The sequence below is a fragment of the Phoenix dactylifera genome, chromosome 4, assembly GCF_009389715.1.
Source record: "Phoenix dactylifera cultivar Barhee BC4 chromosome 4, palm_55x_up_171113_PBpolish2nd_filt_p, whole genome shotgun sequence".
NCBI lineage: Eukaryota > Viridiplantae > Streptophyta > Magnoliopsida > Arecales > Arecaceae > Phoenix > Phoenix dactylifera.
This window is the reverse complement of record NC_052395.1, coordinates 5,682,689-5,699,482: the sequence shown is the minus strand read 5'-3', so window position 1 is coordinate 5,699,482 and position 16,794 is coordinate 5,682,689. Positions and strand designations below refer to the sequence as shown.

Sequence of the window (16,794 nt, the reverse complement as noted above, 5' to 3'; positions counted from 1 at the left end):
CCAAAAATTACTGGTTTCACATATTTATTTTTATTTAATTAATTTAAAGTTTTTGCATTAAAATATTTCTTTTCTTTTATGGAGGTTGATTTTTGGTGCAACGGTAACCTTACTCTAAGATGATTTAGATGTTACGGTTTCAAGATATGATATTTCTGCACCAATGGGTAAGGTTGTATATATATCTAACCATTCTCGGATGTTGCTGTAGCGGGAGTTTCGCGTACAGGTGGTCCTTTTGTTTTCCTTACTAATGCAGGGATTTCTCCTCAACGCCACTCGCCAATTGTTGGTAAGAGCAGTCTCTCCCAGTTGCTGCCACCACCACCTCCTCTCCTCCTGGTCTGCCTCCTGCTGCCACCACCATTGCCGGTGGCAATGCCTGAGGGATTCCTTGCTGGTTGGAGATGCAGTACCTAAGGTGGTAAGCCACTGCACACCTTTGGTCTAGGGAGGAACCATGGCAGGTATATATTGCTTTAAAGGTGAGCTCATTCTAGACTTCATGTTCCCGTTGGAGGGAATCAGAACTCGTGATCTTGATGGCGATCTTGTGGCCAAGGAGGGCCATCGAAGAGCCTGCCCCGTCCGAGCTTGTGGTACGGGCTGGAAGGAGGGTCGCATGCTGGGGCTGGGAGTACTAGAACCAGAGGGAGCTTGTCAGAGGAGGTTTTGGATCGGCTGGGGTGACGAGGGCAGTGCCACTGCAGGAAGGCTGTAGTAGCGGAGATTGAGTGCGGTTGCGGCGGCCACCATGGGACCAGGATGGAGTGGTGGTAGGGGTGGAGAGGGAGAAGGGAGATGAAGACAAGGATTCGGATCCATCGGTTAAAAAATAAGAAAAAATGAAAAATACCATTTTAGTTCCTGGTTTACCTTCTAGTAAGGAAAGGTGGGGATCATCCCATGGTTTCTATAGAACCATGGCAAAATCTCGAGAAAAACATTGCAAATTAGAGGATTTCATTCATGCAGCTTGCATTTGGGAAAATGTAGGAACTTATATTTCATCAGGCCAAATTTATAATAAGCTACTCAAAGCAAGAACTACAAGTTACAACTTATTGGAGAGATGGTTCCTATCATTATAAATATATATAATGGATAAAATTAAGTAAGAGAAAATATATCATTTCAGATATTGATTGTTAAATTTTATGACTAGAGCATCCTTAATTTCTCTCTTTCATGGATATCCACAAGATGCATAGTCCACATCAGACCTCTATTTTCCACTTCTAGATATTCCAAACCAGTTGCACTTACCACTGAGGTGGTAGCCTAGTGGGAGCGTGATCTTACTTCCAATCAAATGGTTCCGAGTTCAAAACGCACGGGATCTGGAAGGGCGTAGGGCGTATCACTCTGCTAGTAGTCTCGATGATGCCAGATGTGACATACTCACACGGTCATTTCTGCCCACATCAAACATTCTTCTGGCGAAATAGGAGCCCAATGAAAACTACTACGCGGGGGTGGGCTTGTTCTTTCTTCCCCCGTTCCTCCTTTTTTTTTAGCTTAAAAAAAAAACCAATTGCACTCTGTTTTTCCCAAAAAAATAAAAACCCCTCATCTTTTATGCACATCCCCAAACTGGGCTCTTAAAAATAAAATAAAAGAAAAATTGATACCTTTTATTTGACCCATGTATTTTATCTCTATGATCCTTCAATTCTTTAAAATTGACTGCCAACTATGACATTTATTTCACCAAACACAACCTAAAACGATATCGACAAGACAACGTGCTTACATTTGTTTATATATTTACAAACGATAGGCAAGGAAACAATGCCTCCGAAATCCTAGGTAGGCACGTCACAGCCTCTGTTGACAGTGACGGAAAAATGAAAGGTTACAGTGGTGGTACAACACTAAAAAAAGAAATGTTCCAGTGGTGGTAATTGATCTGCTACCTGAATTTCTTCGAACCTCTGCAACTCTCTATCTTTGTTGGAAATTTAATTTCTTGATGCCGTAAGCAAATACAAATGCGAATAAGACAGTGAATCCAATCAGCATTGTGGCTACAATGCCCATAAAATCAGAGTCATATCCAAAATGGTCCTTGAGGTAAAATTTAATCGTTTGGTCGGGATGACCAGGCACCTTGATAACATCCTCTTGGTCACCATACTGTGTTACAATCAGCCCATAAACTGTCCATGCTATTGGACAAACCCAGTAGTACCATCTCCACCATACAGGAAGTTTCTACAAGTCAATCCATCAGGAAACATCAGTGATTGATCATTGATGCAACATGCTGACGAGAAAAAGTGGACTTGCATATAGTTTTATTTGATCAAAGAACAAAAGAAAAGATGAACATGCATTTTATATACTGAGTGCATTTTATACCACTAAGATTCGCTTACCGGTCTGGGGATGAAGAAGCCTGAGAAGAGGTTGAAGAGTGTAAAGAAGGTTGCAGCATAGAGTGCAGCCACTTGAGGGTTCGGCGAGATTGAAACATTCATCATTCCATAATAAGTGAAATAGAGGAAGGAGAAAAAGGTTACATAGAAGAACCAGAAGAACTTTGCAGCTGTCCACTGGAAACCCAACATGGAGTATACGATGAGTGTATAGTACACAGTCTGAATAAACACATACGGTAATTCCACAACCACCTGCATTAGAGCGAACATGGATTAAACCCAATTTATTTACTGCCTCGTATGAATTCTTTTCTTACATGTACCTCAAAATGAATGCACGTATGTAATTCAAGTTGTGCATGTGGTTTACTCATTTTGCAGATTGAAGTAACTTTAAAGAATGCCCTTAGATCATGTACTACATAAACCTCACTCAAGTTACTCGTCTCCCTAAACAAGCAAATGTTATAGAGCGACTGATGGATTTAAGACCTTATTCCTTGAAGTTTCACATTCTTGTTACTGTAGCCTCCTTACCTGGGCCATGGCATATGGTAAAGCAGAATACATCCCAGCAGCCCTCTCTCGATAGAACACGGTCCTCTCATTTGCTATGACAGGTTGCACTGTTGAACAGTTATTATATCCCACGAACAAAACTGCGGCATACATGGCTCCCAGGCTGGTAACAAGATCGAATGAACTGTCCCTGCACCACAGTTGGGCACAATAATGTCATATTCCAACTAAGGATAAAATCCATTAATTGAACAGATTTGGGCAAGATTAGCAACACAAAGACATACCTCTTTTCAGCAATCCTCCAAAACATTGTTCCAAGTAGTAGTGCAGTGACCAGTGTGAAGAAAAATCTAACAAGGTTGTAATCAGGGCTCCTCCAGTAAGTCCACCATTGCTTCCAAAGGCAGAACTGGAATTGCCCAAAGGTGGACTTGGCATACTGTGTTGCGAAGTAGAGATCATTTGTACCTGGAAGTGGTTTACTCAGCTCTCTGGCCAGTGCCTTATTACGCCTATAAGAAATGGTAGTAATTACAAGGGGCATGTCAGTGGAGAAATATATGTTTTACCAACAGATGCAGAAAAATAAATGGTTGCTGCATATCCGTGCAAAACACATATGACCAACATAAAAGGCAACTTTCTGGTATTACAAATGTACCGACTTCCTATTTTCAATATAAGTGGCATTTCACTTACCGATACAACGTTGATGATTTGTAGTGCTTGGCAAAGTCAATTCCTAGTCGTACTTCAGCTGCCGTGGAACTCACTTCCAGCATCCATGTTGCAGGATTGTACTTGTCCATGATTTTTGGAACTCCAGAAATTGCCTGATAAATGTAAAATATTGATAGTTAAAGCTAAATAGTGTCTTCTTCATCTTTTCTTTATATCTGCAGGATTTTTGTTTTAGTTCTCTAAGTGACATTTTTAAAGTTTGATGTAAGAGTCCTCCATAATAGAATAATTCTTGTTGCTATAAGGTAAAAACAAAGACCAAGAGTAGCTGTAGACCTGTAGTCATAATAATGAACCAAATGATCAAGCAAGACAGCTTTTAACCATAGACAAATCAGAAACAAGTAACTGTAAAGACAACACACCTCGAAATATTCAATTAATTTGTGTGAGTTACGGCCCAAAGGTCCAGCATATATTATTTGGCCTCCTCTTTTCAACAATAGCAACTGTTTTTAAGGAAACCCAAAAAAAAGATCATGAGCATTGACATGTATTTTTGCAAGATAATGAATATATAGATAAAAATAATTTAAAGTTACAGATTTAAAGAGAGTCGCATCATTACCTCGTCGAAGGCTTCAAATATGTCGATGCTTGGTTGATGGATTGTACAAACAACTGTTCTTCCTGTATCAACAGTGTTTCTCACAGTTCTCATGACAATGGCTGCTGCCCTTGCATCAAGACCCGATGTTGGTTCATCCATGAAGATTATTGAAGGATTAGCAACAAGCTCAACTGCAATCGTCAACCTCTTTCTTTGTTCTGTTGACAACCCAGTGACACCTGGAAGGCCCACAATCGCGTTCTTGAGACTATCAAGCTCTACCAGTTCCATCACTTCTTCCACAAATTTCTGAGGACACACAAAACCCAGTCAATCAACTTGACATATGGTCACGGTCATCAGTATGCTAATAGAAATTCGAAGTGCCATGAGAATGTATGCCCCACCAGTCTGCACATCTATTCATTTCTTTCCTTTAAAATTTTAATTTCCTCCTCGATTCCCTTACTAGTAAGATTGATAGAAATTCGAAGTGCTATGAGAATATATGCCCCAACAGTCTGCACATCTATTCATTTCTTTCCTTTTTTTAACCCCCTCCTTGATTCCCTTGCTCATAGGATTTCAATTTGCAATGCTGTGATCTACTTCATTAAAATATCTCAAACCCCTTCTAGAGTATTTTCTACTCTTTTATCAATTTAAATGACAGATAAAAAGTCAAAATTGGAGAACAACAGAAGCACTGATACTTACTATTTTCTCTTCATCACTGACTTCCTTCGATAGACGTAGGAAGGCTGAGAAAATCAAGGACTCCCTAACAGTGACCTGGGGAGAGTGGATATCATTTTGTTCGCAATAACCTGCTATCCTTGCAAAAGTCGCTTGGTTTTTCTGGTAACCAGAGATTCGGATATCACCTTCAATGTAACCACCTGTTTTTCTCCCTGCTAAAACATCCATAAGGGTTGTCTTTCCAGCCCCACTAACACCCATAAGCGCTGTCAGAACGCCAGGACGAAAAGCCCCCGTCACCCCCTTCAGCAGTTGGAGCCTATCTTCAGTCACTCCTTGCTGTTTCAGTTCCTGTCAAAGCAACAAGAATCTCTCAATTTATGTTAACCACAAAGATTTAAATGCCTTAATATCAATGGAAACACAGAAATGCTGACTATAAGATGCAAGAAGTTACAGTTGTCGAACTCTATATCTCATTTTGAAGCACAAGCTAATTCCATTTTCAGGTAATTAAGGGAGTACTTAAGAAAGCAAAGAGCTCACCGCAGGCATGTCAACATAGTAGTTGACTTCCTTAAAGGACATGGATAGTGGTGTGAATGGAAGAACCATTCCTCTCTTCAGAGCAACACCGGCAGCTGCATTGGTGTACATATCCCATGCAGGCGCATTGTGTGAACCACTGATAGCACGGCTGCTTACATGACCAGTCATCATTTCCACTGAAAGAATCATGCAATCATGGTCTTTAACCCTAGAACATGATTAGTCGTAAGATGTACTCTGATAACTAAATGATTCGGCTTAAATAAATCTTACAGGTTCTATTTCCATCTTTTGCTGGTAAAGCTCGAGGTATAGATTCTTTACTTGACCCAGTCCTTCTAAACCTCGAAGGTTCCTTGTTCCCTCCTTGGTTGGTTTCCATTTCAATCGCTGTTTCTTCAGATATAACAGCTTGCGGTTTTCCCAAAGCTATTAACAAACAACAAAAAAGGAAACAATGTCATCCCAACATTAAAGCTGCTGTCGCACTTCTTCATTGTGAAGGGTAGAAGATGATTAAGGAGAAAATGTCGCCTGGGATTTGGTGATGCTATGTGTCTGCTGCAAAATTTTGGTTAGCAAGAAACAGTAGAACATTTTCCTACGGAGCAAAGAATTCCGAGCAGTTTATTCTGCCCCATGTTTTCATGTGACTGAAAGTTGCTATTCCAAAAAAGGAGTCCCTAAAGGGTGCTGATATTTTGAAGTCACTTCTTACAGTTTCTGGTCATGGCAAATCTTCTAATGTTCAGGGATTATTACAGTGATGATCTCCAGTCTGAGGTTCTGTCAGATATGGCTTTTTCCTGCTCCTTTAGCTTGCCGCTGAATATGTTACAGTGTAAAGAGTCTAGACAGCCACAGTGTTGCTGATTGCATTTTTTGCTCTCAAAACTTTATTGCTTTGAGCGTTTTTAGTTAGTTGTGGTGTTTATCTTGTGAAATTGTAGGTCCTCTTTTCCTGAAACTGGTTAGGCAGAAGAATGAGTGGTTATTTTGTTGTTTTCAAGAGGTATCACCCAAATGTTTTGCTTCAACCTATGCATAAGTATGGGTTTGCCAAATGCTTGCAAGCTCCAAAGAAAAGAAAGAGTGAAGCTTCATAATCAATGAATCCAGGGGTAAATTTTGGGGCCAAAGGCCGATGCATCTGCAACCTTTATGGATATTTTAAAGCCAGAGGCAGATGCTATCTGCACCTTTTGTGGATACTTTACTTTGGTCATGTCGCTTCTATTTTAAACCTTGTGGATATCAATATTACAGCTTAAACTGATGGTGAGATGATTGGGTAAGCCCCTAGGAAGAATATACGTTCATATAATTATAAATAAATCCAATTACTTACAATTTAGATACACAAGTGAAAATGTGAAGAGCACATTGAAGAGGACGGTGAACCCTAGAAGAGTGCCAGCTCCAATCCAGTACCAATTGCTATCTGGGAAAATGTTGAAGTCCTTTAGCACTGCCACTCCTAACCTCCTACCATCAGGTGCCTGTTCATATGGAAAAAACTTGTCAAGGAAATCACAAGCAGGTTGGTACTGGATGAACAGACACAAACTATACATAATTTGAGTAATATTGCAGAGATGTATGGATACATGTTTCTTCATGTTAACCTGCCATTAGACCCAAAAGTTTAAGCTGTTTGGGAAGAGTTCAACAACGTATATCAGATCTTAGCAACAACACCCCCCTCCCCCCACCCCGCCTGAAAAAAAAGAGCTCAAACCACGCACATGAAGGCACGAATGATTCAAGAATGACTGGGCAACAAGTCATGTAACGATTGAACCCAGTCAAAAAGAGAAAGACTCAAGATAATAAATAACTGGTATGACAAAAAATTGGCCTTACGGATTTGAACCCATGACTTCTGGCTCTGACACCATGATAGATTGACCACTAGACTCCAAAAGTTTAAGCCTCAACAATGTATACCAGGCTTTAACACTATAGATTACAAGATTCCAATATCTAAGAGGCTGTTCCATTTATTCACTTGTTCCGACGTAATAACTGAAGAAATACTTGTCACTGTAGGAAATATTGTGATTTGAAGGGAAGAAAGAACTTACAAATTTATCCATCCACCTGGAAGCGAACATCTCATTTTCTGCTAGAGCATTAAATCCATAAGATAGAGGCGAAACCCAATAACCCCAGATCCACCATTTTGGAATAACATCTGCCAACAAGGGAAATATATTTACCCCATCATTTTCAAGGAAAAAACAAAAAATAGAAGACTGAAACACGTATGTGTTGGATTCATTAGGAGAGCTGTGCCAGCTCTACACCATGTGTAGGTAAATAGCAATAATACATACTGTGTACCTCGGCTATCCCTTCAAGTTGAGGGTATTCCAATCTAAGAAATAAGTGTGACCCATGCATCAAGTGAACCTGCGCTGTATGTACACAGGAAGCATCTTTCACATATAGGTGTATGTAGCTCAAGCTTCGATCTTCTTTAGAAGCATTCAGATGAATCACCGAATTACGAAGTGATTTGAGAATGAAAACCAAAATCATTTTGTTGCCTTCCCAATGAATGCTACTGTGCTTTATTGAGTTTAACAGATGGCAACAGATGAAGATTGAAAAGATTGTTGACTTAAAAGTTTTACTGGGTATTTGCACAATCATTGCAAGTTTCCTATATGGCATGATCAATACTGGCAACTGCAATAAACCCCACAGGAAATTTGGAGACTAAATGGACTGCTTTAGTTTATTCACAACCACAAATTATATCCTAAAGATTTTACATTCAGCTAGTTTTACCTAAATGCAAGATATCTAATTCCAATATATTTTGAAACCTAGAACTTTCTTGGTGGAATATGGGCATGTGGTGAAGAACATGGATGACAAGTTGAGAACCTTTTGGTAAGATGAAACCTCCGAGGACAAACATGGAGAGGACAGCAATAGAACCTCCAGTGCTGGCGATGATCATGGACCTGCACACTCCTGCCATAAGCCTGAAGAGCCCTGCTGCCATCTGCTGGATCAAGAAAAAGATGAGCAGCTGCTTAAAGAACCTGCAGGGAAAGTGATGATTCTTAGTAAAGCAAGAGAGATCAGTAATCTTCTATTTGGAAAGGTTCAGGTTTCTCCATCCAAATTTCATAAGTCAGAAAGCTAGACAAGCCAGATGGAGATGATCAGTATTACCTACTGGCTTCAGGGGCAAATCCTATGGAGTAGTAAGTCATGCCAACCCAAGCAACTGACTCTAGCATCGTAATGGGAATCCTCAAGAGAAAATTTGGTAGGGTAAAGGCCCATAATGGATAGAAGAGGAGATCCCTGTGCTTGTACAACACTGGGAGTCTTGTGATGGTCAGGGATAGCTCTGCAAACCCATTAAACATATTGGTGATCAAGCCAAAGATAAGTGCTCCAATAAAAAGGGCACCATCATCTTCTGTCCTTGAATGCATTCGTGTCCTCAGGAACACTGTTGAGGTGATTATTGCCACTATGATAATCTTCAGCATGCAGGTAACAAAACAATGAATGATTAATTGCCTTCATAGTTATCTCATGACGAGAAGTGTAAAACCATCTCAAGATAAAATCCATTACTCACTTGAACAGTTTTGAAAATATAGATAAAGGAGTTCCTCTTTATGAGAAGCCACTCCTTGCCAAAGGAGGCTCTCATAAGCTCTAATGATGAGACAGACTGCTTGGAGAAGACCAGAGCTGCCCTGTGACTCTTTTTCTTATTGAATGAGATGGAGAGCTCCTTCCGCAGCTTCTGGCCAACCTGAAATCTTTTGAACTGTGCAGCAAACTCAGAAACTGTTACATAGCGATAAGGCTTCGTCTGGTCCACCCAGTACTGCTCCTGGTCCTTCCTTGAGGTAACCTATCCAAATATCATAAAACAATTGTCACTTCCACTCTTCCTGAAAGACATGATTATTCAGACCCTCAAGCTGCATCGCAAGTTTCAGTAGTATAACCTAATAAAAAATAGTCAATAACAAGAACCGAGCAGGAAATCCATATTCAATAAGTGTAAATGAAGTGGTTTTTTTATTACAAGCAATCAATAAGTATAGAAGCAGAACTGCAGTCAATACTTATTTAGCGAGTTACAGATGCATGACTTCCGCTATATCTCTAGGTGGCACAAGCATTAATAAAAATCCTACAGTCAACCAAAGTTTTGGAAGTTTTTGACAGAATGGCTTATCACTAATACAAGCAGTTCTATGACTTCTGTAAAAAGCAAACTCAATAACCATTGGCCACCAAGTTGACAGATAGCTAGAGCTCAGTAAGTCAACTGAAAGCAGCAAATGGCTAAGGTTAAACAAGTCAGTTGAAAATCAGGGTCTTGGAGTAAGTTTCAAAGGCATGGTTTTTACACAAAAAGCAGAAGGAAAAGCTAAAGATAGCACATTTGCAGTCTACAAGCAGCAATGAGCGATCAGACGCTACAAAGTATTGAAGTCAATAGCCAAATTAGTTTCATTATTGGAGTTCGAAATTCATGTAAGTTCCTATCTTTTAATTACGAGATATGTACCGAAGGAGGATCATGTTGCTTTACCTCTTGCAAGAAATCAGCAGCACCTTTCCTCTCAGGACAACGGAATCCACAGCTCCCAAAGAAGTCGAGCACATATTCACGGGGGCCCTGGTAGACTATCTGTCCCTCAGAGAGCAATATGATATCATCAAATAGCTCGAAAGTCTCAGGGGCAGGCTGGAGGAGGGACATAAGGATTGTGGCCTCGCCTAGGTGAACAATCTGCTGCAGGCATTTCACAATCTGGAAGGCGGTGGAGCTGTCAAGACCCGTTGATATCTCGTCCATGAACAGGATCTTGGTTGGACCTACAATTATCTCCCCTGCATTACAATATCATGGGAAAGGATCAGGTGAGCTACAGATAAAAAATATATGTTCATTTATATAATTATCTAAGTATCATATGAAGTTTGATAGATACTCAAAAATCAAAAAGATCATGCTACAAATCTTGGAAGGGCTCTCATACATAGAAATATAAAAGGATATAAGTTTCTGACTGTGAAGGTAAACAAGGTCTTGGTTTGTCCAGAGGGTTAGGTTAGCCCAGGATGGGGCATGTGCTAACATGGAAGATTCCATAAATTAGAGGCTCAAGTTTTACCGACCTTAGGCAGGTTGAACTCTGCTTTGGCTTGTAGACAACACTTTAATACAGCCCCTTAGAATTACAGGTGATTATTGTACAGGTAAAGAGCATAGAATAAGGACTGCTCTAGAAAGCATTAGAAAGGAGTTTCCTCTCAGCATCAATGCAAGATAGGTAGACTTTAGGCAAGAAGATTGTTTTCAATGGGCATGTTCAAGGGCTAGCAGAACAAGATGATGAAAATAAATTATAAAGTCAATGGGTGAAGCATATCCAATGAGTAGTAAAGGTTAAAGCAGCTGATATTTTATCCAATGAGTTTATGACAATGCCTTAAACTTTTCGGATATTGTGGACGCCACACATCGAGGGCACTCTGGAAGCCCGATCACCCCTAAATGTGATAACTTTTGTGCGATTAGGAGTCGCTGAAGAGAGAAATGGAAGAAGAGAGGAGTGTTAGGAATCAGTGGAGGCCATTGCTTCCCCAGTCCCAAGTCTTGGAATTGCAGGATGCATGGACACTCATGAGATCCCAAACTTCTTCACCCTTATGCCTCTTCTCTCAATAGCTTTCCATTTGGCATGGTAATGTCACACAGATAAACCAATTGGCAGTCCATATTTTCGTTGCATCCGTTAGTCGTTTCTTTTCTTTCTCACCTGATGTGTCTCATGCAGCAATCACTGTACATGGCAATGATGATGCAAAATTGATTTATTATACAAGAGAAATGCTTCAGTAAAAAAGAAATCTTGAAGGACAACTAACAAGGTTGATGCACCAATTTTTCGCTTGAGATTTCTGCATTACACAACCACTGCTTATTATACAATTAATTGCAAATGTCAGGCTACAAGGAGGTTCATAAGCACTAGTTAACTACTTGACTGTAGCATAATTAAGAAAACCAGAAGAAGGCTAGAAACTATAGAAAATTCAATATTGTAAAGAACTGCTTGATATCAATTGGAAAAATGCAACTTAGCTTAGAAATGGCTTATTGAATTGTAAGAAATGGAAATTTCAATTGGAGGACCTAGCTTGCTGAATCAATAGCTAAAGTTGGACCTCTACAGCAGATCCAAATTAGATAGGCAGAGGCTCGTCCAATGTCTATGTTCCATAATTTAAAATTTGACATAATATTGGAATGTATGAAGGATGCAAACCTGTGGTGACGCGCTTCTTTTGCCCACCCGATATCCCTCGCATCATGTCGTTGCCCACAATGGTATCGGCACAGATGTCCAGCCCAAGTATCTGCAGCCACCCCATCAACACCGTGTCACAATATGAATTCAGCAGCATTTTCAGATAGCTGCAGTAAGGAAGGAAAACAAAATAAGGGCCATTCTCCATCAAAAGCTCCAGGAAACCTTTCTGCTAAGCGAGACAGCTCGTTGTGGCAAGTAAGCCACGAAGATAGCTGCACTATCGACAGCGAGTGTTATCCGATCCCTCTTGGGCAAAACAACGAACACCCTACGCGCGATCCTTTCGAAGCTAGGATCAGCATCCCGCAACTTTTCGGCACAGATGCGCGACTAAGCTATGGCTGGGTCGAGTTTTGAGAGCCTGGCTGTGCTCTTTTGTAACCCATTCGAACCGAAAACATCGTAATAAGCCTTTGAGCGGTCTGTTCGGGTGCGGGTCGCGCCTGATCCACAGACCCGAATTGGCTTCGGATTTCATAGATGAAGACCCCGACCGGACACATTACCGGCTGGATCTGGGCTGGGTTCGGGTCTATCAGATTGGGTCTAGATTTAGGACTTTTTTTGTCGGTTGAATCAAGGTCGTTCGGGTTGATCAGGTCACATCCAATTTTATAAGACACTGTATCCGGCCCCATTGTTGACATCATTTTCTTGAGGTCCATGCCCGGTGCTTGAGTATAATGCGAAATAATTAGAATTGACATAGTGCATTGAACTCTTAGGGATTTTATCTGACCATTTGGGTCTTTTTTTGGCTCTATGTGATAAGAAGACATAGATGTAGGGCTTTATTTTCAACTATTTGTTTACCTATAATTAGACATATTGCAGTTGTAAATGCTGCAATTTAATAACAAGCATTCAAATTAGAACTACAAGTAAAGTTGTCCACAGCTATAATTACAAGAATAGTTGCAATTGGAAGTAGCTCTTAAAATAGCCCTCTTGCCGCTCTCCAACCGTTGAAACTTAATTTTTATAATTTTGACATGTTAAATATATATTATATATTTTAATAAAAGTATTATAAAATATAAATTAATTATTATGATGACAAACATAATATTAAACTATCAAATAAATTTTATAATATTAAATTACGATAATAATTATTGTTATAACATTAGTAATAGAATTCTTTTTATGATTACAATGACTCTTATTGTAATATATATAATATAATAATAAATATATTCTAGTATATAATATTGAATTGTTATTAGTTATTATAATAATATATTATAAATATACGATTATAATAAAAATATATAATTTGCATAGCATCAAATCATTTTAGAGAGGTTCAAAGAGCACCCAATTACTATCAATAATTGGAGACTTTATGAACTTTGTTGTTGGTACCTTTTGCTTGAGTCTAATTTAGAGTATCATTTTTTTATATTAATTTGGAGGCTTTAAGTGCACATCTTCGCAATACTCTCACAAGAAAGTCCTGGTGAGGCTTTACTTGGCACGCTCGGCCGTCCCAGATTAGCTAAACGCCTAGCTGGATTCATGAAGCCAGATGGAGGTCAAGTGAGATACCCTCAAGGTGTAGTCCGTTTGGAGACTGCTTTTGACACCTTCCATCGCTGTAGCCTGACAGGAAAAGAAACGTAAAGAAACATTTCATCAGAAAAAAAAAAAAACCGGTGGACCATGGAAGACAAAAATAATTATATATTCTTGGTTTAAATAGTTAATCCTTAACTCCGCACCTTCATGAAGAGATCCACCTCAGGATCCGGCAAAATATCCTGCTGCTTCTCCCTCAACGCTAGCTCTCTTAGTAGCTCTGCACAAGATATTGGTCGATAACCAATAATTAATCATGAAATGATGATACAGAAACAAAAAATAAAGTATAGATGACACCAATATTAAAGCCTAGAAGTAACAACATAACAATAAATTATATTCTACTCTGCATGCACTATATAGTTGTGCACCGTGCAAATCACCTTGGCTTCCAAAAGCATTATTATTATTATTATTATTATTATTGATAAAGAGGGAGGCAAAGTCATCCGGTGTTTATTAGAAAAAAAAATTTATAGAAATTATTTATAAAGAATTTAAAAAAAAACAAAAGAGCAATAAAATTATTTAACAAAAGATAATTATTTATAAGTAGACCTATTAAACTATTCGGCAAGATGAGGGAGGAAGCGTTATTAATTCTAAAGCTAAGAATAAATACAAATGATATAGATCCTGATCAGGTATGCAGCTCAAAAATAAAACTCAGAAACGGATACCGTATTTGGTGCCCACGCCTTGACACATGGCAGAAAAGTCAAGTGTCTCTTTGACCGTCATCTCTGGAACGTGGATGTCGTTCTGGCTAACGTAAGCCGCCGTCTTTTGTCGCACAAACTCGTCGAACCTGAACCCGTTGTATGTTACATCTCCTCTCACCTACAAATTTAATGGCGTCTTAGAAGAAGGGAGAGAGCTGCACCAGATATAAGCAAGAGCTGAGTTGCCAACCTTCAGACTTGGATCCAGCTTTCCGGCCAGAGCCAGTAGAAGTGTCGTCTTCCCAGAAGAAGGCGGACCCAATAGAAGTGTCATTCTTTAAGGAAAACGAAAAACAGAAAATGAGTACTAATTAATTTTTAAGAAAAACATATGCAAGTTATTTGTTCTTTGATCAGATGATTTCAATTGTTCCACGGTGGAGGATCAAGTATCTGATAGAAATGTTGCCAATATCATCAGCTAACCATACAATACTCCTTTCAGTGACTATTAAAAAAAAAGAACCATTTTATTGCCCATTCCGTGATCGCCATGCATTGCTCTGTTCCTGCCTAGGTAGAACCGAGCTGCAAAAGGATATAAATTTTGGGGCGCTACGAAGAGGAGATTCTTTAAAGAGTTGCTAATGATTTAAGAATAACCAATGATTTGTTTCCAAGAAATTATTTATTCTTTTCTCTACGTTGCCAATACCATCAACTCTTACCTAACTTCGATGCAAGTTCAGGTCATATATTTTTGGCTAAGTTGCTCTTATTTTATTGCGCATCTGTCTCAATAATTTCTTCTCATAGGTCCTCAAGATTAAATAGGCCTGCACTGGTACTTACCTTGAAGGCTTTATAATTCCAGTTGCATCTTTGAGGATGGTGAGGTGGGCTCTCTTCGCAAGGCTTATGCCCAGGAGCCCCATGGCGGACTCGGCAATGTTTCTTGCCGCGTTGAAGAGTGTGGGCACTGCTCGGTTCCCCACGTGGCACTCAGCCTCGACTGTGATGTTCTCGAACCTAACCTCTACCGTTGGAAGCTCAATGCCGACCCTGAAAGAAAATTATGTACAAAAGCCAATCTTAGATTATTTTTTTTAAAAAAAAACAGGAGAGAGAGCAGCAGCAGTTCTAAACAAGAACCCCAGCTCATCCGAGCTGACTCAAAAAGATCCAAATATCTAGATACTCTGATCAAAAATCTGAAATATAGGACGGCAATGTAATACAATAATTAGTTATTAAAAGAACCAAAATATATCATAACGAAAAAGAGATCAGAAGATATCTGATATTGATAACTTATCTTCCAATGTATGACGACAAATCAAGATCTTGGCCAAGAACTCATGGAAGATTGTAGTTTTTATATATTAAAGCATCTGCCCCCACATCGTCCATCTCAGAAATGGAAGGCTCTTGCACAACCTCTCTACTCTGTTGTGTTTCCTAGATGAGCAGCGCAAGAGCCCTCGGTTTCCGATCGAGATGCATGGTTTTTGAAAGAGAAAGAACTCGTGAGAAAGTGCTCACTTATCAATCCGAGCTCGGAGCTTCTTCAAAAAGCGCTCGTTGTCCTCCTCGGCGATCTTGAAGATCCTCTGAATGAACTCCTGGCGCTCGGGAAGCCCCAGCATCCGGACATCGACCTTCTTGTGCTCATACTCCATTCGCCCGTCCTCGGCATCCACGACCGTCCGGAGGATGCCGGTACGGAGGCGGTCGATCGCGGGGAGATTCTCGATTGCAGCCCGCCGCAGCGCCTCCTCATCGTCATCGGCCATGGGGCTCCTGCCTGAGAAAGACGTCCGCGAGTACGCCTCCTCCACGCTCCGGTTGATCGAGTCCCACGCTCTCTCCACACTCTCCATCCTGGACCTGCTAATTGCTTGCTCTTCCCCTATCTTTTGCACCTTTTCGTCCCCGTCTCTCTTTTCTACGGGCTTTCCGCAGCTCCACAGAAATGGAGGTGCAGGTGGAGAAGGGGAAGGAAGCTAATTTTTTTTGCGTAATTACGATGAACGTATTGCGCTGTAATTTAATAGGGTTGCTAACTCTTCTGTTGTATTGCTTGCTAACTCTTCTGCTTGTAACCAGTGGACAAACATCTAGAAAAGATGGCAGGAAATTAATGATCTGAAAGTTATAATAAAGACAGAAAGGTATCAGGTAGAGGTACCCGGCAATAAAATTCCTTTTATCAATAAAGACACGAAGGTATCAGGGGACTAACTCAAGACAGCTGCACAAGGCACAACGAAGATCCAACGTCGAGACACCCGCAAACATGCAAACGAGCACAAGGATCAACAATGATCGGCCGTCGACGCAAGAAACCGCCAAAAAGTTTGGTGTCTGTAGGGCACTAGGGCCACGTAAAGAGAATCTTAACTTCAGATTCCACTGCGAACCCAATCAATCCGGCTAAAGCATCATTCATTTTGCTTACAGTTACAAGAAGCACAGCTGTTGTCTGTTAAAGCATCGACTAATAATGTCATTAATTTATGTAATGGTCATGTCAGTGAAGCTGTTAAGAAGTCGGAAAGGATACTATCTAACCGGTCGGAATAATTTATTTTATTTAATATTAAGATGCAACTATATGACAATGCGAGAAATAGTGACACTACGAGTATCTTATTTGAATAAGTAGGTAATAATGTAACAAAAAATTGGAATGTTAAGCCATAAATCGAGCATCGGGTTTTCCGGAGTATGAATTCATCTGAATC

At 39.9% G+C, this 16,794-nt stretch overlaps 1 protein-coding gene across 1 annotated transcript; it reads right to left on the bottom strand.

Annotated features, from left to right (window-relative positions):
- Positions 1 to 1,675: 1,675 nt before the first annotated feature.
- LOC103717842 (ABC transporter G family member 42-like) lies at positions 1,676 to 16,399 on the bottom strand. Its single transcript, XM_008806377.3, has 24 exons — positions 16,293 to 16,399; positions 15,593 to 16,167; positions 14,903 to 15,112; positions 14,301 to 14,385; positions 14,069 to 14,228; positions 13,529 to 13,605; positions 13,356 to 13,409; positions 11,763 to 11,853; positions 10,019 to 10,320; positions 9,047 to 9,328; positions 8,629 to 8,945; positions 8,335 to 8,495; positions 7,527 to 7,636; positions 6,791 to 6,941; positions 5,716 to 5,871; positions 5,440 to 5,618; positions 4,912 to 5,244; positions 4,213 to 4,503; positions 4,010 to 4,093; positions 3,603 to 3,736; positions 3,188 to 3,415; positions 2,919 to 3,090; positions 2,379 to 2,633; positions 1,676 to 2,214 (listed from the first exon to the last, which is right to left on the bottom strand). Exons 2-24 carry the CDS (start codon positions 15,928 to 15,930, stop codon positions 1,945 to 1,947), a joined length of 4,440 nt encoding a protein of 1,479 aa, XP_008804599.1. The 5' UTR covers positions 15,931 to 16,167; positions 16,293 to 16,399; the 3' UTR covers positions 1,676 to 1,944.
- Positions 16,400 to 16,794: the final 395 nt, after the last annotated feature.

Coding starts and splice junctions, on each gene's coding strand:
- LOC103717842 (XM_008806377.3), bottom strand. CDS start 15,930: ATGGAGAGTGTGGAGAGAGCGTGGGACTCGATCAACCGGAGCGTGGAG. Junction 4,094..4,212: donor TATTTGAAGCCTTCGACGAG/GTAATGATGCGA, acceptor CCTTAAAAACAG/TTGCTATTGTTGAAAAGAGG. Junction 3,091..3,187: donor TGGAGGATTGCTGAAAAGAG/GTATGTCTTTGT, acceptor ACTGTGGTGCAG/GGACAGTTCATTCGATCTTG.